At 37.8% G+C, this 22,852-nt stretch overlaps 1 protein-coding gene and 1 non-coding gene across 2 annotated transcripts in view; one reads left to right on the top strand and one right to left on the bottom strand.

The window, feature by feature from the left end:
- RABEP1 (rabaptin, RAB GTPase binding effector protein 1) overlaps positions 1–22,852 on the bottom strand; it is a 97,123-nt gene that overhangs the window by 55,422 nt on the left and 18,849 nt on the right. Inside the window, exon 2 of the mRNA XM_029213256.1 lies at positions 6,154–6,282. Coding sequence (XP_029069089.1) covers positions 6,154–6,282 — 129 coding nt within the window. The remainder of the gene's footprint in view (positions 1–6,153; positions 6,283–22,852) is intronic.
- Positions 18,962–19,096, top strand: LOC114889885. Its single transcript, XR_003792177.1, has one exon. It is a non-coding gene; the product is annotated as a small nucleolar RNA SNORA70 (small nucleolar RNA).

Here is a 22,852-nt window from a genome sequence, read left to right as displayed (position 1 = left end):
GTTGCTCAAAGTTGTTGTATCTACCTACTGCTTGATCTAGCAATTGATATAATGTTAAACATCTCATATGTGTGCAGTTATCAACTTCTTGTAATTCTATCACCTTTTGTTTCTTTATGACATGCCATGGCTATTTTGTTAGGTACAGACAAGTTCATGATTATTACATTCTCTTTGTAGACTGTTTCATTCATTGTGAAATACCCTTCTATGTCCCCGCAATGCTGTTTGCCATAAGTTCCAATTTTGTTATTATTGCCTCATTTGTTTTATTTTCTTCTTTTAAAAAATTAAAATGAACTCAGAAGTTTTTTGGTTTTGTTTTTTATAGTCAGATTTATTAGTTTCTATGGTTGGTACTGTTTCTCATATCCTATATGTTCCCTCTATGTTTACTTTTCTTGTAAATGTTATCTTTACTAGTTCTTCTGGTGATTTACGTGGGCGATAAATGCTCTCAGTTTTCGTTCGCCTGAAATATCTTATTTGCTCTCCCTCTTAAATAATTTAGCTGTACATAAAATTTTAGGTTGACAACTGCTTTTTCTCTGCACTCTGAAGATCTTATTTCATTGTCTCCAGGCATCTATTCTGCTTATGTGGTATCTCCTGTCAGCATAATTATTACTTCCCTCTGGTAGCTTTCAACATTTTCTTTTCATTCTTGAGGTTCCACGGTTTAAGATGCGTCAAAGTATGAATTTACTATTATTTACCCTACTTGGTACTCAGTATTTATGTTGAGGACTCACTACTGTTTCTTAATGCTTGAAAAAATCTCAGTTATTATCTCCTCAAATATTCTCTACTACTCCCTCCATTATCTTCTCCTGGAATTCTTTTTGATGTGTGTTGGAGACTCAACTCATCCTCTGTGTCAATTGCTCTTTGATATTTCTCTGTCTCACTGGGAGGGAGAACTCCTCAATACCATTTTCTAATTTTTAAAATCTGTGTCTACCATTTAAACCATCTACTTACCTTATTTCAATTTATTTATTGTTTCCAAGATTTCTAATGGTTTTTAATTTTTTAAATATACTCTAATTTTATTTCCATATCTAAGTACCAACTTAAGGCATCTGAACCATAAATATCTTCCTAAACCTAGCTTTTAACTATTGCTCTGGTTAGTTAGCGTCAGAGCTTTATATATGTTATAACCATGTACAAAATCCTTTTGAACACCACTAGAAAATTCCACTGTCTTCTGGTGACTAACATGAGCTCTATTTCTACTATTCTCCTTCAAATTGAGAACTCTATGGCCTTTTGTTTGCTCCCTCGTGTAACAGGCTCTTACTCATTGCCCAAGACTGAGGATTTCCAAAACACAAACACTATTGCAGTGCCAAGCTTTGTACTGAAATTGGTTAAAGCAGAAAGCTAAATCAAAAACATTTTTTTGAAAGCTAAATCCCTTTTTCAAGTTCAACAGAAAACCAACAAAACTTTCAGAAATATTTATAACATTCCCAGTTGAAGAAGCTGGGAAAAGAATGGGTACTAAGGCAGGAACAGACAGTAAGAGGAGTCAAGAGGTAATAATCCCTTTTATTAGCACTCCTCATTACTATTTGCACTTATATTTCAGCCACTCTCCAAATAAATGAAAGCACAGCTATTACAACGCCAAAGCAAAACCTATTCTTATTGGGAAAAACACCAGTGTTTGGACTTCTGGGGTTACTGTGACCTGGTTTGCTGAAAGATAAAACAAAGACTACTGAACACATCAAAACCATGGCTTATACTGTTATCACCTGTGACAATCACAGAAGACTAGATATATACTTCATGCAATAATATAAGCTGCTGCTTTAGAGGACATCTTTCAATTTGTTTTTTATTATGATATAGGCAATCAGCCAAGCCATAAACTAAATCAACATTTACCTTTTACACACTGTGCAAATTTCTTTAGAAATGACACCAAAAACTCTTAAAAAGGATCACAGTATTCCCTTTGAAATTTTGTAATAAGTCACCTCACCTGTTCTTTATGGCCAGTTTAAGTTCATTGAGAACTTCAGATAGTAAAGATACAATAGTACACATACAGATTATTTATTGGGTCTAGACGCAGTCAAAGCAATTTAACATAGCAGGCATGTTTTTGAACAAACCCATATTACAAGCTGCTTAGAGATATAAAACTGCAATTGATAATGTATTTCAGAAATGAGAGGTTCTTAGTCATTTTCATTTCTTCAGAATTTTACAGAAAAGTCAATTTTATAATTTAAAAAAAGAAGATAAGGAAACAAAGGAAACCCTAGCATCTTTATTTGGGGATAGAGAAAAACAGAAAGCAAAATGAACAAACTTTGGACAAGATAAACTTGAATTTATTGGATAAGCAAAGACTGAAAGAAAAAAAGTGTAGAGAGGATGATCAAGCGTCAGAATTATTGGTTGTGAGAAGTAAAGAGAAAAGAGAATGCCACTAGCTAGTATCACAGTGAGTTTGAATTGGTCATCAGAGGAAATACTGCCACGACCTCATACATACACACTAAAATGTATTACACTCACCCTGACAACAACATACCATTGCAGAGTTTAAAGTAGTATTTCATCAATTCAAGGTTAAAACAAAATTTAAAAGGAAGATGTTAAAAAATTCACATGAACATACTGAAGAACTGGACAGAACTCATTTCTCAGGACAACAACATATATTCAAATAACAATGATAGCGTGCAAAATGTATTATCTACCCCAGTAGACTATACTTTCTTGAAGATGAAAACCATATTTCATTCATCCCAACCTCCACAGTGCCTTGCAGACTGCCACCATGCCTAGACAGGAACACCAGCTTTCCCATGTCCTTATCATCCTATGGAGGAACAAACTTAATAGGGAACAGCCAGCCCTCCTGCAACCCACAAGAAAACAGAATCCCATCCCACACTAGAGTCAGTAAACCTTTCCAAGCCACGGGCTGAATTCTGTGAGGCCTAGGAATCTTCCATCTTATTGAACAGTGGCTTTCAAACTGCTTTTACCATAATTCACAGCAAAACATATATTTTATCACACAACTCTATACATACGTGTGTATATGTAACTGAAACAAAAAATTTTGTTCAATTATACTTACTTAACCTTTCCAAGTAAATAACGTGCTGTTACTTTCCACTGCATTTCTTTTTAAAACTTGCTGGTCACAACGCACTCAATTTTGCTATCCATCAAAGAGTTACAACATGTAGTCTGAATAACACCACTTCAGGACAGTGGTCTTCAAAGTGGGGTACACCCGAGGGGGTATGTAAAGACTTTCCAAGGGATTCATAGGCACATGTTGTTTTAAAGGAATCAAACTCTAGATCCTCAACTTCCATAAATAATCTTTCCTAAAACAGAGAGCTATTTATGTGTAGATTCTCTTTGGCCACCTTCCTTTTCTTAACACCCTTCTCCCTACTTAACAAATGAAAGGCTTTCACCCATCCTGAGTTTTACTATGGTTCACTACCTTACTGTGTAAAAACTTCTCTGTGATATCAAACCAGAGGAACAATTTAAAATATCAGTGTCAGTAACAAAAAAGTGAATGACTGGGCTTCCCTGGTGCCTCAGTGGTTAAGAATCCGCCTGCCAATGCAGGGGACACAGGTTCAAGCCCTGGTTCGGGAAGATCCCACATGCCGCAGAGCAACTAAGCCCGTGTCACAACTACTGAGCCTGCGCTCTAGAGCCCGCGAGCCACAACTACTGAGCCCACATGCCACAACTACTGAGGCCCACGCGCCTAGAACCCGTGCTCCACAACAAGAGAAGCCACCGCAATGAGAAGCCTGCACACCACAATGAAGAGTAGCCCGCGCTCGCCGCAACTAGAGAAAGCGCGCGTGCAGCAACGAAGAACCAACACAGCCAGAAATAAATGAATAAATAAACTTATTTTTTAAAAGTGAATGACTAATAACTGGGTAACGAATCTTTTGGCAGGTCATGTGGATTGCAAAGTCTATTTCAACAAAACTGAAAGAAGATCTATTTGAGTTGTCAACCTACAGAATAAAAATATTTTTGAAGCTAGAGCACTATGTGATTTAACACGTAATTCAGAAAGAGTTAAGAGAATAACAGTCACTATTTAAAAAAAAAACCCACTTCTATTTCCGTCTACTTATTTATGAGATCAAGGGCTTAACTTATATCTTTTTTTTTTTTTTTTTGCCACACCGTGCGGCTTGTGGGATCTCAGTTCCCTGACCAGGGATTGAACCTGGGCCATAGCAGTGAAAGCCCAGAATCCTAACCACTAGGCCACCAGGGAACTCCCAACTTATATCCACTAAAAAAAAAAAAACTGAAACATACCTTTTTCTAGACATTAATAATATTCACCAGAGGTTAATGACTTAATTGGGAGGGAGAAGCAATATATCTCATAAGACCTGCATTTCCAATAATTTTTACAACTTAATAATTATTTTTTAAATGCGTACAATATTTATGTAATCAATTGTCTACTTTAACTGTAATGATATCTCAATACAAAAGAAATTTATATGCATATTTTTATTGCAGAGACGTCTGACCCATTTTTTTTAATGGCTTCCAAGCACAAAATATTACTTTAGGCCAGTGGTTCTCAAAGTGTGGCCCCTGAACCAACAATATCAGCATCACCTGGTAACTTTCTAGAAATGCAAATTCTAGGATCCCACAGACCTAGTGAATCAGAAACTCTGGGGGTGCGGCCCAGCAATCTTTGTTTTAACAAACCCTATAGGTAAAATTCTGATGCACACTCAGGTCTGTGTGCTAAAAAACACTTTTTAGAATAAAATTCTGAGGGAGACATTAAAAAAAAAAACACCTAACACAAGGAGGAGAAAAATGTAAAATTCCTGAAGAATTTATTCACGTATTTTTTATTAAATGGATGGTGATGGATATTAAATCACTATGATTGATTCCACTGGATATGTTTAAAAGCATGAGTTTTAGTTTAAATTGTCAGTGTTAACAATACAATAGAATTTACATCCTTTGAATTTTTTACGTTTAAAATTAAAAATTTTTTAAGGTGTGAGGGATGTTTATAATCATTTTACAGAGTATATAAACTTAAAAGTTGAAGGATCACTGGTCGAGAGTAGTGGTCCTCAAACTGTGGCCCTTGGACTGACCATACTGCAGTCGCCTACAAGTTTATTAGAAATGCAAATTCTCAGGCTCCAGCCCAACATACCGTGTTCCAACAAGTTCTCCAGGTGATTTTCATCCAGTTTAAAGTTTGAGAGCTGCTGGTCTATACTAGAGCAGTGGTTCCCAAAATCTGGTGTGCATCTGAATTACCTGGTGAGCGTCTTAAAACACTGACTGCTAGACCCTAATCCCAGAGTGTCTGGCTCAATAAGTCTGGGGTAGGATCCAACATTTTGCATTTCTAACAAGTTTCCCAGGAGATAATAATGCTGATGCTGCTATTCCACAATCACACTTTGAGAATCACTCACTGGTCTAGAGGGCTGTGGAAATCATATCTATACTTTCCTATGTCAATACCCAAAATGTAAACCCTTTCCCTCATCCTTCAGAGTAGATCTCCCTCGTGATATGATCTCATACATTGGCCTTATACACTTTGCTTTTTTTTAAACAACTCACTATTACTTAATCTGTTTTCCTCAGTAGAGTTCAACTCCTATGAGTAAAAAAGCCACATGAATCTTGCCCCTTCTGTATACCCAGCACTTAGGCACAATGCCCACCTCATAGCAGGTATTAAACATATTAACTGATAATTAACATTTGTTGAATAAATTACATGAAATGTCAGTTTTACTATAACACAGCTAAGGCTATTACTAGAATGCCAACAGTCCTGATTTGCCTGGGGCTATCTCCCAAGTGCTAAGAGGACCGAAGTCCTGTGTCCCAGGACTATCTAGCCTACCATCTTAAATATCATCAAGGGCAAAAGACAAAGGACTATCTGAATAACGCATTATTCAACTTGTTTTTCAATTTCATTATTAACCCTAGCCTCTAAATAGGCTTCTATTATACTATGCAAGTAGAAATAAAATCAAGATTTATTCAATGATAAAATTAACATTGTACTACCAAGAAACTTGACATTTTAAGGCAGTTTTAGTATGGGGGTTAGGGGAAGACTTATAAACTTACCCTCTTTAGCCAAATACAACTCTTTAAATTTTGCTCTCTTTTGATTAAATTCTTGCTCAAGCTGCTGCTTTGCACGTAAAAATTCTGCATTAATTTTTTCCAATTCTGCTACCCGTTGCTGAAGAGAAACTGGAAAGAAAAATACTAGTTAACAAGTAATAACTTTTATTCATAAATTAAGTTACAAGAATAAATTAGTATTGTGGCTACACATTTCTATAATGAAACAAGTGGTCAACCTTCTTCCAAAGATCTAATATATTCTAGGAAATTCTAATTTTTCAAAAAAGACACTTCTCCTAGACTTAATACACACATTGTGAGTGAATCATGTAAAGTGAAACAGCACATATATGGAGAATCACATAAGGCAAATTTCCCAAAAGAAAGCTTCTAAGTTCCTTTGTATAACTGACAGAATGTCAATCCACTTACAGAATTGTTAAATTTTGGATTATTTGGGCTATTTACCCCACAAATGAACCCACTACCAATCTTGCTAGCTTCTGTCTCTCTCAAGTATTATGAGCAAAATCTAATGGGCACCCTGATTAGGACAGCCATACCAGCCTGAACTACTCTCCCAATTTCAAGATGATTCATTACCATTATACTGAAATGATAATCAAGAAACCTTTCATATAGAAAGGATACAGAATCATACATTCTGTATGAACTCTCAATGACTGGGAGATTATCTGGTTTTTAGATTAACTTGATTGTGGTATGGCAGGGATTGGGACACATTTTTACTTTAGGGGCTCTATAATTTGGCCACAGCTAATTATATAAACACCTATTCTGACCAAACCCAGAGGGTCTTTTGGTTCAAGGAGAGGGAAATTCAGGAGTCCAAACCCCTGACCTCCTCCTTTTCCCCAACAGCAACCTAGCCACAAAGCTATGACCCTAATCGCTCCAGGGGATACTTATCAGTACTAACACCTCTGCCTGATTACCTAGGTCAGCAGAGGTCTCAGTTCCCTACAACGAGCCACCCCCAGATAATCATGATTTACTAAAATTTTAACCATGATCTGAGATTATCTCTGAAGGTCTTCCCCCCACAACCTATTACTCAATTTAATTGAGATTATAATTTTATAACACACAGAAAAAAGACTGGAAAAAATGCACCATGATTTGTCTATGAGAAATAGAATTATGGCTCATTAATTTCTTCCATGTGCTTTTCAAAGTTCTCTACAACTCCTTTGATAATAAACAATTAACTAAAACCACTATTTGCTCATTCCCATGACATCTTCAGACTAGCTTCACTACAGATCTAACAGCATCGATGCAATCCATGGCAAAAAAAGGAAATGACAGCTGCTTTGAGTTCCATGTCATTAAAGGTAAGGAGTCATTTTGAGGAGCAAACATCTAGGATCTTTAGGTCAAAGCAAAGAATGACATCTGGTCATCTGAACATGTGCTAACCTTCGGAGAAAGACAAGGATGGAGAATCCACTGGAAGGAGGAAACGTGCAGTTATTTCATATTTACCATTTGAAATCATGAAGGAAATGGGTTCTCTGTGCTATTTACTTGTCTTGGTATTTTTATTGTCCAATTCCAATTGTTAAATAAATTAAGCAAATTTTCCACTTAACATTTTAAAGTTACTGGTACCTACTGATTAATACATGGGTTAAGGAAGGGCACTGGAAAATAAAGAAGAAAAAGCAGGATCCCTCTGTTCTTACTTTTCCCTACCAACTACATTCCCACCCACTACTACCTTCTACTAAAACACACTCACATACACACACACACAAAATGTCCATACCTTTCAACATTATATTTATATTTAGGAGCGAAGGCTAATGAATCAATAAAAACTAAAATGCAGCCTTTAAAATTACAGCCAATAAAGATTACACGTGTTTCCACTACTCCCAACGCTGTCCTGGCTCTGACCCACAGTTCAGGCGCCATCCACACCCACAGGTCTGGCTGCCTCTCTCACGATTCAGAACAAATTTCAATTCCAGGAGTCATGATCCCATTAAGGATACACCAAGTAACTCCCTTATTTGTTTTCTTAATAAAAAAACTTAAAATCCCCCCCCCAAATTTTTTTAAAATCCACCTCAAGTACTTCTAACATACTGCAACTCTACAACACAAAGGCCAAAACAACTGCTTTTTACAAGAATGCCTCTACTGCTATATGTAGAAAAATCAATTCACCTTGCATAAGACAGAAAGTTTACAAACAGGCATATCCTATATCATAATGCATGAGCAACCAACCACAAATCAAACTGAAAACAGATCTCATCACACAAAATACTTTATTATTTTTCTAACATGGTGACGAGCAGTTCACAATAACTGGCTAATAGTTCATGTAAAAACCACTTAGCCTGGCATATAGAAAAAAAAGGACGTTAGCTGTAAACTAGTGAGATTTACTGATATTAAATGAATAAGGAGAGACTTCCATGGTGGTCCAGAGGTTAAGACTCCACTCTCCCAATGCAGGGGGCCAGGATTCGATCCCTGGTCAGGGAACTAGATCCCACATGCCACAGCTAAAGATCCCGTGTGCCACAATTAAGACCTGGTGCAGCCAAATAAATAAATAATTTTTTTTTTAATGAATAAGGGAAAACAGCAGAGTGATCAACTGGCTTTGACAAAAGACCAGAAGTCACTTCCAGCCTCATGATTCTGACTCAGTTCCATGCTTAGACTTCCAGCTCATATCCTTCCCTACTACCATGTATCAACATGGACGAACTGTTAACACCAACTTCAACAATATTAAGCCTGCTGTAACTCACAGCTGACAGCTATTAGTATATCAGCCTTTGTTAAACATTCCACACATTCCGTATATTGTTACCTTCGTTTGAGTAATAAAAAAAAGAGAGACACTATGTTATGCAATGGCTTCCTTTTTTTTTTTTCTTCCCCCCTCCGCCCCCATACGCGGGCCTCTCACTGTTGTGGCCTCTCCCGTCGCGGAGCACAGGCTCCGGACGCGCAGGCTCAGCGGCCATGGCTCACGGGCCCAGCCGCTCCACAGCATGCGGGATCTTCCCGGACCGGGTCACGAACCCATGTCCCCTGCATCGGCAGGCGGACTCTCAACCACTGCGCCACCAGGGAAGCCCTGCAATGGCTTCTTTTAATGCTTGATATCCAAAGGGAAAAATTATTACATCATTTATTCAAAATGTCTGCATTGGTGGTATAGGGGTGAGCATAGGTGCCTTCCAAAATGTCTGAATTAAGCAATACAGAAAGGAAAGAATAATATGGCAAATAAATGAAGGAAATATTCAATAATTCTTAGGTATATCTCCTTCCCTAATTTTGATATGAATGGGAGAATATGTAATAACTTAAAAATATCTTTAAGCCTCAAGCTGTGTCCTACTATTACATTCCTCTAAGAGTGTACTAAATTTGATGAGACACTATCAATGGGAAAAGAAAAAAAATACAGTCTAGATCAAATACTACTACAATCAGAATCTTTTTGTTTAAAAATGTTCAAGATCCAAGAAAACACCTATTTCAAGGAAGAAAGCGTAACTCCAGTGGAACAAAAGAATCTGAACAGTTCCTGAAACTCAGAAGTCTTAACCTGTGTATCACTGGCTTTTAAAATGAAACTGCTGGGCTTCCCTGGTGGCGCAGTGCTTGAGAGTCCGCCTGCCGATGCAGGGGACACGGGTTCGTGCCCTGGTCCGGGAAGATCCCACATGCCGCGGAGCGGCTGGGCCCGTGAGCCATGGCCGCTAAGCCTGCGCGTCCGGAGCCTGTGCTCCGCAAATGGGAGAGGCCACAACAGTGAGAGGCCCGCGTATCGCAAAAAAAACAAAAACAAAAACAAAAAAAAAGTAAAATGAAACTGTTAAGTATGGTAGGTACGTACACCCATCCAATGGAATAATATCAAGTCAGAAAAATTACATTAAAAGATTAAGACACAAAATTAGATATAATATGATCTTTGGAAAATATATGTATTTTAAAAAGACTGGCAAGAATATGCCAAATTATATTCAGAGTGGTTGCCTTTCTGAATCAAAGCATAATTAAAAGGATAAATTAGGGACTTCCCTGGTTGGTGCAGTGGTTAAGAAGCTGCCTGCCAATGCAGGGGACACGGGTTCCATCCCTGCTCCAGGAAGATCCCACATGCCACAGAGCAACTTAAGCCCATGCGCCACAACTACTGAGCTTGCCCTCTAGAGCCCATGAACCACAACTACTGAAGCCCGTGCATCTAGAGCCCATGCCCCACAATGAAAAAAGCCACTGCAATGAGAAGCCCATGCACTGCAACGAAGAGTAGCCCCCGTTCGCCGCAACCAGAGAAAAAGCCCGCAAGCAGCAACGAAGATTCAACGCAGCCAAAAATAAATAATTTTTTAAAAAGGGATAAATTACATTGATTGGGTTTAAATTAAAAGATAATAAGGTGCTTCATCTTTTTTTTAGTTTTACTGATTATAATTTTATCTTATTAATCCATCTCAATCTCTTTGCTCATAAAAAGTGCACATAAGTTACTTCAGTGGTCTTAAAATATTTTAACACACTATATAGTCATTTTTTAAAACTACACTTACATTTTCCCAGGACAAACAATTTGCTAAAACAGATAAATTTTCTAAAAAAATAATCTCTTCTGTTTCAGAAGTGGCCTTCCAGCTAGGAAACTACCTTCTCCCTGTACTCTGAAAACTAATCATGTCCAGCCTCTTTGGGGAATTACTAAAAATGATTATAATTTGCAGTAAATCTACCCACTGAATTGTGCTTTGTTTAGAGAATATTAAGTAAATCCACAATTACTTAGCATGCCTCAAGAAGGAAGGGGGAAAGAGAAAGTAAAGTAAAGCAGTCCACAAGCAGGTAACTGGGTTAACATTACCAATCACTTCACAATATTAGAGGAAACAGATATGGCACTTGGGAATCACTTTTTCCATAATACTAAAGAAAATCATAAATTCTTTAGTGTAATAGAAAGTTGTCAATTCACTTCATATAATCCTCCAAACTCTGACTTTAGCAACTTTAAGAAACTGCATCCTTTTACCTTGTCCATTTACTCAGATGAACCATTCTGAAACAAAAAAACATCTGGTGATGAAGTTTACACAAAACGTCTTCTTAGCCTTCATTATGTGAACCAAAGTGAAAATCTTTATTTTCTTTATTCTTTTTTGCAACTCTCTTAAATAATTATGCATCATAATATTTCAGATAAAAGATAATAATACTTTTTAAATAATGGGTTTCAAATAAGAAAGTCAATTATTTCTCATGTAAAGATTAGGTGTTCATGTAGACAACTTGAAAATGTTGTTATAAATCTAGGAAAAATATTAAATGAAGAACTGGCACCAAATTTTAATCCAGGTGGAAAATGAGATGATGAAAAACTAATTAAGAAGTCTTCAAAAGGGCAAAAGCAGAATTAAGGATGGAAAAGACTGATTTGGGGGAGGGGTAGCAGGTGTGGCAAGGATAAAGGTGGGAAGAATCAAAAGACACAAGAATATTTTCTAATTTTCAGCCTCCCTAGAGATGTTAATGATCAAAATTAACTAATAACCTCTAGGCATTTGCAGTGTGGCATTTTCTGGGTCTAATTTTTAGTTTACATTATTGAGTGGGAATAATTAGGATCATAGTGTTGCAAGAATTTTAGAGATTATTCTAGTCCAGTGTATTTCAAACTAAATGTCAATCCATTGGTGAGTTGTTACATCAATTTAGTGATTAGCAATCTGCCTTTTATTTATTTATTTTATTTATTTGGGGGGGGGGCTGCATTGGGTCTTCGTTGCTGAGCGCAGGCTTTCTCTAGTTGCGGCGAGCAGGGGCTGCTCTTCGTTGCGGTGCGCAGGCTCCTCATTGCTGTGGCTTCTTGTTGCGGAGCACGGGCTCTAGGCGCCCAGGCTTCAGTAATTGCGGCACGCGGGCTTAGTAGTTGTAGCACACGGGCTTAGCTGCTCCGCGGCATGTGGGATCTTCCTGGGCCAGGGCTCGAACCCGTGTCCCCTGCATTGGCAGGCGGCTTCTTAAGCACTGTACCACCAGGGAAGCCCCAGCAGTCTGCCTTTTTTTTTTTTTTTTTTTTTTTTGCGGTACACGGGCCTCTCCCATTGCGGAGCACAGGCTCCGGACTCGCAGGCTCAGCGGCCATGGCTTACGGGCCTAGCCGCTCCGCGGCATGTGGGATCTTCCCGGACCGGGGCACGAACCCATGTCCCCTGCATCGGCAGGCGGACTCTCAACCACTGCGCCACCAGGGAAGCCCCAGTCTGCCTTTTAAAGTTAATAAAATATAATAGGAAATATCAGCAACACATTTAATATGGGTATGTTATTTCATAACTGGGTTGCAATGGAAAAAGTGTTTCTTACTGTGGAGAGAGGTTAAAATAGTTTGAAAACCACCAATTCCTAACTCATGTAGGAATCCATTTCTATAACAACACAGACATGTGATCATATGGCTTACACATGAACATAAATCTAATAACTCAGTTCACTGCCTCATGGGGTAGCCAATTCCACCATTAAGAGATTTTAGATTATCCTTCCCCCTTTACTTGGACAATTGGTCATCTGTTATAAATATCTGTTTTTAGTAACAGGACCCTATATCATCTTCCTGAGAGATCTTAGTTTTGGCCTACAGAATTAGCAAGGAAAATTTCTAATATCTAACATCTATACTTGCCCTCTCCTTTCTTCTCCAGATGAAACATCTCCTAACCCTTTAATAACTTCTAAATTCTTCATTATCTCAGTTGCTCTCTCTGAACACTACAGGTAGTCAAAATTCTACATAAAATAGGACACACTGATCCTAACTCAATTCCAGCTTAGTAGAAACATTATATCTGGGGGCTATATGCTTAATAATGTACTGTAAATTTACCCTAGCTTTTTTTGGCCATGACTTCACATTGTCATTGTTAGCTCAGAAGATTAATGTTAATCTAACACTGTTCTTAAATCCTTTTCACTTAAACTTAAGCCAAGGCTTCCTCCAACCTATACTAGTGCGGTTCAGCCATACTGCAGAGTTTTGTTTGAAAACAAATTTTAAGTTAAAGCTAGAGATAGAGCCCTTTGGTGCATCACCCGAGATCTCAGGAGAGGTTGATACTGATATATTAGATTGCTCTATTAGTTACAAATTCATTCCAACCATTCTCAGTATCAAATCACATTTCATCTTATCCATGATTTCATACCAGTATAGTCAAATGCCTTATTAAAATTCAAAAATAAGCCATCTACAATTTCAGACTCAGAGAGGCTTGTGCTTCAACCCAAACCCAAGCACTTTCATTATATGAACTGGGGAAAACAAGTTTAACCTTTCCAAGATTTCATTAAAATAAAGATGATACCCATTTTGCAGAGTATCACATGCAATGAGGATTAAATATACCATCATATAAAAGCAACTCACATATAAGAGGCACTCAAATGATAGTTACTATCAACAACTTCAGAATTTAAATAATTTCAGGTTGACAACTGTCCTTAAAAAAAATGGAGATGTACATTAGGCTCAACTTGTTCTAGAGATTCTTCCTATTGATAACTACAAAATCATTTTATTTTCTAAAATGTTCATAAATCACTTACTTAATAATCAATTCCTTTTTAAGTGTTCCAGAAATTGTATTTAAGCAAAGTTATCAATTAAGACAAGCAGGTAAACAAAGTTTTGAAAAAAGTCAAAAACAGAGAAAAGAAGCAACTGTGAGCAAAAGAATGGGGATTTCAGGGAATGTTCAGTAGATAAACAATGCAGTATAAACTATATTCCAGGCTCTATTCCTATATTTTTAAAGGCTATAAAGCTATATTCCACCATATACTCCCATATGGAATATATATTGACAGTGTGAACCATGCAAAGTCTGAAACAAATAAAGATAACTTGAAAAATTAACTATACACACTACTATATATTAAATAGATAACCAACAAAGACCTACTGTATAGCACAGTGAACTATACTCAATATTTTGTAATAACCTATAAAGGAAAAGAATCTGAAAAAGAATATATGCACACACACACACATAACTGAATCACTGTGCTGTATACCTGAAACTAACACGACATTGTAAATCAACTGTACTTCAATTTTTAAAAAAAGCTAACTATATGGTTGAAATAAACTACGGACATTTTTGAATACTGGTCAAGATATACAATACAGCTCAACCACAATTACATTCATTTTACCAGATAATTTTTAAATCACCTAAATTTCTGATTACATTTAGCCCAATTACCATAACTGTCAAAAGCCTATGTTCAACAGCTGATATAAATATGCATGGATAAAAATGGATAGTTACCTATTCAATTTGTACAAACTGGTATTATTCTACTTCTCAACTATTTCAAATACCAAATGCCAAGCCAGATGAAAAAGCATGATTGTGTCATCTGCAGAGACATGGATGGACCTAGAGACTGTCATACAGAGTGAAGTCAGTCAGAAAAACAAATATCGTATATTAACACATATGTGGTATCTAGAAAAATGGTATAGATGATCTTATTTGCAAAGCAGAAATAGAGACACAGAGGTAGAGAATAAACATATGCATACAAAGGGGAAGGGCAGGGCGTGTGGGATGAATTGGAAGACTGGGATTGACATATATACACTATTGATACTATGTATAAAATAGATAACTAATGAGAACCTACTGTATAGCACAGGGAGTTCTACTCAACGCTCTGTGGTGACCTAAATGGGAAGGAAATCCAAAAAAGAGGGGACATATGTATATGTATAGCTGATTCACTTTGCTGTACTGCAGACACTAACACAACATTGAAAAGCAACTATACTCCAATAAAAATTAAACAAAAAAAAACTGGACAAAAAAAAGAAAAAGCATGACTCTCACTGGACTGATAAGCAGATATCAGTCTGCTTATATTATTATCAGATAATATTGGATATTTAAATATTTTAGAGCCCCACTTACAAGACAAAGAAAGCTATTCAAAACTTAAATATCTTAAGTTTAAAACTTAAGGAAGGCTTACTTAAGGAAACAACCAAAAGAATTCAGTTTTCTGAATAACTGAATGCCTGTTAACTCTACTGGCATTCACAAGTAGAACTACATCATGCCACTTCAGGACCTGGCTTGGAACTCTGAGAATTCACTATCAGTGAAGTTGCATTTAATCCTTGCTTTGTGCTTGAATTAACCAACTGTCAGTAAGGTTGCTGGTGGGAATGCAAAATAGTACAACCACTTTGGAAAACAGTTTGGCTGTTCCTTACAAACACACACCTACCATATGATACAGAAATCCTACAAATGAAAAGATATTTCCACACAAAGATTTGTACACAAATGCTCGCAGCAGCTTTACTTATAATAGCCAAAAATTGGAAATAACCCAAATGCCCACTATAAATGGACCAATAATAGTGTATCCATACAATGGAATATTAGACAGCAACAAAAAGGAATGCATTACTAATCACACAACACGGCTAAATCTCAATAACATCATGCTCAGTGAAAGAAATCAGATACAAAAAGTATGATCCCACTTATATGAAATTCTAGAAAAGGCAAAACTATAATGACAGAAAGCAGATCAGCATTTGCCCAGAAGTGGGGGGAGGAATTTAACCACAAAGTGTCATGAAAGAACTTTTTGGGGTAAAACGTTCTATAAAACAATTATGGTGATGGTTACAAACTATATAGGTTTGTGAAAACTCATGAATCTATATAGTTAAAACTAGTAAATTTTAGCATAAATTATTTTTTAATCAGCTTTATTGTGGTATGTGTTTACAATCACAAGAATAAATTAGTGCTTGGTAACAGCCTAAATGCTATCCTCATAGCCAGTTTTATTATCCTCATAGCACTTATCACTATCTGAAATTATTTCTCTAAATATCTGACTGTTTAAATATTGCTCCATACTCAAGCAGACCCTCAGTGAAAACTGAGACTTTATGTATTCTGCTCGTTGCTACATTTCTAACACCTAGAACTGTGGCTAGCACATGGAAGGTGTTCAATAAACATTTACTAAATAAATAAGTAAATGAAAAAGTGAGCTGGAATAACTAAAACCCACTGATGAAGAGGAACATAAGTCAGGATTTTAAAAGATAGCAAGGATCTAAAGAAGCAAAGGACAGAAGAGTATTCAACTGGGAACAATCAAAGGCAAAGGGAGCAAGACAGTAATGCATATCTGTCTAGGAGCCAGCAAGCAAACATCTCTGACACGGGGAAAACTGCGACTTTCCCCACTTTGCACGTAAGTCCCAATGAGTTACTTCTTGGCTTTCCAATATGGTAGCCACTAGCTACATGAGTCTACTGAACACCTGAAATGTGGCTATCTAAATTAAGATATGTGTTAAGTATGAAATATATATGGAATTTTGAAGACTTTAGTACAAAAAAATTTTTATTATCTCATTAATACTTTCCATAGTGATCACATGTAGAAACTGTAACATCTGGAATATACTGGGTAAATAAAATACATTATTAATCTCCACAGAAAGTTATACACAAATGTTCAGAGAAGCATTATTCATAATAGCTAAAAAAAGGAAACCCAAATGTCAATCAACTGATGAATGGATAAACAAAATTTGGTATATTCAGACAACGGACTATTATATGTCCAAAAAAGGAATGAAGTACTGACAAGTTACAAGATGGATGAGCCTTGAAAACATTATGTTAAGTGAAAGAAGCCAGACACCAAAGGCTACATGTTGTATGATTCCATTTATATGTAATGTCCAGAAAAGGAAAATCCATAGCAACTAAAAGATTAGTGGTTTTGAGTTAAAACCACTAATTAATTAATGGTTTTAATTAAATTAAATGGTTTTAATGGTTTTAATTTAATTAAAATTATTTTGCTATATGAATTAAATCTCAATAAAGCTGTTATTTTTTTAAATTTATTTCACCTGTTTCTCTATTTGGAAGTGTTTGTTTTGATTTTTTTTACTTTTTGAATGTGGCTGCTAGAAAAAACTTAAGTTACACCCTTTGGCTCACATTACATCTCTACTGGACAGCACTGTTCTAGAGAGCTTATGGTGGGGGGTGATACCCTGGATATTTTGAGCTCTCAGTTTTACCTCTATTTTTCTTACACTCTCCATTTTTCCCAATTTGCCAGCCTGCTTCAAGTATCACCATACTTCAGGGCCAACTTATACACTAAGATCAGTCATCTTAAAACACTAGATTCCCTTCTCCCCTGTGCTTTTACAGTTAGCACAGTGTTACTCTACTATAGTATGCAGACTGTTACTGGTCTAATAAGATGAGGAGTTTGTGTAAGAACATAAAATCAACTAAGACCCTAAGCACATTGCTCAGTTCATCGGACACTTTCTGATGAAGGAAGCAGTACACTAATTTACATTCTGGTGCAAGTTCTTTCTCCCCTTGCAGAGCACTGCTGTAGTAGACAACTGTCACATCCATGGCTGCCCCATCATTTTTTAGTCTTTCTACATTTAAAGACATTCCATTTTATGAGTTTCAGCTCTCCAAAACAGAATTCAAACACAAATTCCCAGTCTCGCTTGAAACCAGAATGCAAGCACGTCACCTAAGGCTCTCCAATTAGACACACACAAATGCAACTTCAGTTCAGAATTGAGCAGTGTAAAGAAACAAGGTTCCATTCTTGCTGCTGTAAGGCTTTCAGTAGCTTCCCAGTGGTTAGTCCAGTTCCTGAAGCAGAAACAGCATCAGTGAAAGTAGCAATAGCAACTGTATTAAAATGGAGCTTCATATGCTCCTCGGCACCAGAGAAAACAGTCTTTCCTGTCAGGCCAGCTCTGTGGCAGCTTTTAGCCAGAGACAGCAGTGATTCTCAAAGTGTGCTTCTGAGACCACAGAATCACTATCACCTGGGAACATGTTAAAAGTGCAAATTCTCAGACCCCATCCCAGACCATCTTGACTCAGAAATTCTGGGTGTGGGGCCCAGAAATGTGCTTTAATAAGCTCTTGAGATGCATGCTAGAGTTTGAGAACCAATGGCCTACAATCTGTCTCCCTGCTTTCTCAATGACTCTGTAAACTACTTCACATCTTCTCAAAAATTCCTTTTATGCTTAAACCAGACAAAATGTTTTGTTTGCAACAAAAAACACTAAGTGAAACATACCATAGTGTCACTCCCATCACCATTCTCTTAAAAACTGCTCATAGAATGCTAGACACTGATTAAAAGAAAAAATCCACAAAGGTTAACATTGGTTAGAAGATAGAAAAAACTCTAGAAAATCTGCTTATAATCAACCCTGTTGATTTATTTCATGACAGTACGTGGAGGCACATACTGACTTCCTTCCGAAGGATACCAGTATGGAAAGGCCAGGGAGGGAGGGAGAGAAACTTCAGTTTCTTGAAACTGTAACAAACACTACCCAGCAGGGGTAATCAAGGCTAGCATCAACACAGATAACACTGATAAGCCACGCTGATAGTATGCATCCTTGATATGATGCAACAAAAGTGGCACTTTACCTGTGTGGTCTTCTCCCCAAAACCCACAAACCCAGTCTATACATGAGAAAAACATCAGCCAGATCCCAACCGACGGACAGTCTAAAAATACCGGATCAGTGCTTCTTAAAACTGACTAGGTCATCAAAAAGTCAGAGAAACTGTCACAGTCCAGAGGAGCCAAAGTACACATGGCGACTAAATGTAATGTGGTGTCTAGATAGTATCTAGAAACAGAAAAAGTTTGTTAAGAAAAAACTAAGGCTTTGCAGCCAATTAAGCCAACCATGCTCTTTTCTCCGTGGGGGCCCGGTGTGCAATGGCTGCAAACAGCAGCCTCCTCCGTAGTGTATGCAGCCTGTTGCCTGTATGGGTTGCCCTAAGAGACCCTGGAAACAGCCCTTTCCAGTGAACGTTCGTGACTGGCGTGCTGTCCCCAATCTAGGCTCCAGACAGGTATGCATGGTGCCTTTGGAAAGCCCCAGGGCACAGTGGCCAGGGTCCACATAGGCCAAGTCATAATGTCCACCCACACCAAGCTGCAGAACAAGGAGCATGTGACTGAGGCCCTACGCAGGGCCAAGCTGAAGTTCTCTGGCTGCCAGAAGATCCACATCTCCAAGAAGTGGGGATTTACTAAGTTTAATACAGATGAATTTGAAAATATGGTGGCAGAAAAGTGGCTCATCCCAGATGGCTGTGGGGTCAAATACATCCCTAATCGTGGCCCCTGGACAAATAGCGGGCCCTGGACTCATGAGAGCCTTGGCACTGTCCCCTCCTTACTCACGCCCACAAATAAATTCTACTTTCCTGCCAAAAAAGAAAAAGCTAAGGAAATCTGAATAAAGCAGGGGCTTCAGTTAAGAGTAATGTGTCAATATTAGTTCATTGACAAATGTACTATACTAATACATCATGTTTTTAACAAGGAATCCTGGATGTGCAGTATATGAAAACTCTGCCCTATCTTTCCAACTTTTCCATAAGTCTAAAACCATTTTAAAATGAAGTGTTTTTTTTTTAAGCTATTGGCTAAACTCTGAATCATTTTCAAATTCAAATAAATAAATACCTTTACTAAAGCTGTTACCAGAGGTCTGGCACTGTTCACCACGCATCAAAGAGCAACTAGCCCTCCACACACCATCCCCACCACACTGCTCCACCTCCAAAAGAGCCTTCAAGCTTAATAGAAATGAAAACCTCATGCATTTGAATGCTTACCTGAGTAGACTTCCCTTCCCATCTGACTTACTATTATACTCTATAAGATCCAATTTTATCTCCTAACAAACTTAGTTTTGCTTAGAGTCAGAGAACAAAGGATATAGAGAAAGCAGAGTTTAGAGATTAGTGCAGTTCGTTGAAAAGCCCCACAGGTGAGAAACAAATCCCACAGACTGGATGACTGGGTCACAGAGAAAAAATAAAAAATAAAACAATGACTAGAACTGAACTGGAATTTGGTTACATTTAAAGTAAAAGCAAACAAACCTAATTTTTAAAAATTCAGCAGCACTGGGGAAGTCACCAGTATATAGCTTGGTCCCAAAACTAATGTTCATACCAAGTCATTGATAAAAGATTCAGTGATATCCAGTGTACTCTGTTTAAGAAAACAAGGTAAAAGTGTAATTTATTTCAGAAAAATTGCTAAGAAAAATACATGCTATGCCCCTAGCACCTAGAATGTGGTCTCTAAATACTGTTTCCCACAAAAAGTAACCAGGGTTCCTTGGAAAAAACTCTGATTCCCGGCCTGGGGCAGGAAGTATACAAGATAAACCTGGAACATCTTGGCACCTACTGGGGTTTTATCAAAGGACTTCCCTTTGTAACAAAGGAGTCGACTTAAAGGATTTAATGGCCAAAGATGAGATAATCTGAGCATCAGTGTGGTAGGCTGAACCAACCCTTCCCCTCAGATGTATTAATTTCCTAATCACCAAACGTATAAATATTACCTTATACAGTAAAAGATATAATTAAGTTAAGGATCTTGAAAAGAGTAGTTTATCCTGGACTATCCAGTGGGCCATAAATGCAATCATATCTACCCTTATAAGAAACAGGAGTTCCTCAGCAGACACAAAGAGGACTATGTAATGTGATAACAGAAGCAGAAGCTGGAGTGAGGAAGCCAAGGAATGCCAGCAGCCACCAGAAGCAGGAAGAGGCAAGGAACAGATGCTCCCCGAGAACCTCTGGAAGGAGTACAGACCTGCTGACACTTGATTTCAGCCCAGTGATACTGATTCTGGACGTCTGGCCTCCTCAACTGTGAGAGAATAAACTTCTGTTGTTTTAAGCCACCCAGTTATGGTAATTTGTTGGAGCAGCCATAGTAAACTAATATAATCAGTAACTACAATGAAGTAAAACATATACATTTTTTTTTTTTGCTGTACGCGGGCCTCTCACTGTTGTGGCCTCTCCTGTTGCGGAGCACAGGCTCCGGACGCGCAGGCCCAGCAGCCATGGCTCACGGGCCCAGCCGCTCCGTGACATGTGGGATCTTCCCGGACCGGGGCACGAACTCGTGTCCCCTGCATCGGCAGGCGGACTCTCAACCACTGCGCCACCAGGGAAGCCCAAAACATATACATTATTTAAATCCATGTGTTCTTGATGATATACGAAGGAAAAAAAAACCCTGATTAGTTACCTTTGAAGGGTTCTAGGCAACCAAGTCATTATTTTGAAAACTGGTAACCAAAGAGAAAAGTAGTAAGCATTTATTCTCCATTTCCTACACCATAAGGTAGCAAAATATACAAGGAGAATTTTTCTTTACAGAACTATTCCAGCTAATAACTTGCTATTTTACAAATCCTAATGAATGGAGAAATCTAGGCAATGATCAACAGTCCTAACATCTCAAAGAGACAACCAGACATTATGAGCCTCCTGATAGAGGTACACTCTACCACTTTGAAATATTCTTTTAAAAAGCAAAACAAAACCACCACAAAAAAATATAACACATAAAACCATATTTCAAACAAACAAAAACCTGGACCTAATCACTACTTTAGATCAAACTACCAATTTAGAGGAAACACAGAAGGCACAAGAATATGGAGACCAACACAACATGGATGCAATTAGGAAATTCCAGGTGTGAACAATCTACAGGGTGGATTTCTTCAACAAATTGTAAGGGAAAAAAACAGAAAGGACACACCAACCAATCTTAAGGATAGCTTTTATTTTGGATCCTGATTTGAACAGTTTTTTTTTTTAAGTTGAGACAACTGAGGAAATTTCAACACTGACTAGATATTCAGAAACACTAAAGAATTAGTTACTGTTTTTAGGTGATATAGTAGTATTGCATTTTATGTTTACATACATACTAAAATGTTTCCAAATGAAATCATCTAATGTCTGAGTTTTGCTATTAAAAAATCCAGGAGGGGGGACCTCCCTGGTGGTGCAGTGGTTAAGAATCTGCCTGCCAATGGAGGGGAGCCGTGTCCCACGTGCCACAGATCTTCCCGGACCAGGGATTGAACACGGGTCCCCTCCATTGGCAGGCAGATTCTTAACCACTGCAATGGAGGGGACCCGTGTTCAATCCCTGGTCTGGGAAGATTCCACATGCCACAGAGCAGCTAAGTCTGTAAGCCACAACTACTGGAGCCCGCAAGCCACAACTACTGAAGCCCGCACGCCTAGAGCCCGTGCTCCACAACAAGAGAAGCCACCGCAATGAGAAGCCCGTGCACCGCAACGAAGAGTAGCCCCTGCTCAACCAACTAGAGAAAGCCCACGTGCAGTAAACAAAGACCCAATGCAGCCAAAAGTAAATAAATTAATTAATTAAAAAACAAAAAAACAACAACAAAAAAAATCCAGGAGGGAAGGTGGGGAGGGCTATAGGGAAACAAGACCCGCCATGCATTGATAATCATGATACACAGAGAGAGGGTGGTGGGTCTACATACTAAACTCTTTACTTTTCAAGTGTTTAAAAAATTCCATATAAAAGACTAAGTTTGCTTTTTTTTTTTTAAAGTCTTACCATTTCTGTGTTTGAGGGCTTAAGTCTAAATCAGCTGAAAAATAATGTACCCGTAAAACCATCCCTCCACCATTCTATATAAAGGGGCATTATACATATTCACACATACAATTCACAGTGGAGAACTATT

This window comes from Monodon monoceros, unplaced genomic scaffold, assembly GCF_005190385.1.
Source record: "Monodon monoceros isolate NGI ecotype Baffin Bay Population unplaced genomic scaffold, NGI_Narwhal_1 Super_Scaffold_9, whole genome shotgun sequence".
NCBI lineage: Eukaryota > Metazoa > Chordata > Mammalia > Artiodactyla > Monodontidae > Monodon > Monodon monoceros.
Note: the sequence above shows the minus strand (reverse complement) of the source record. Positions and strands in the feature narration are given on the sequence as shown.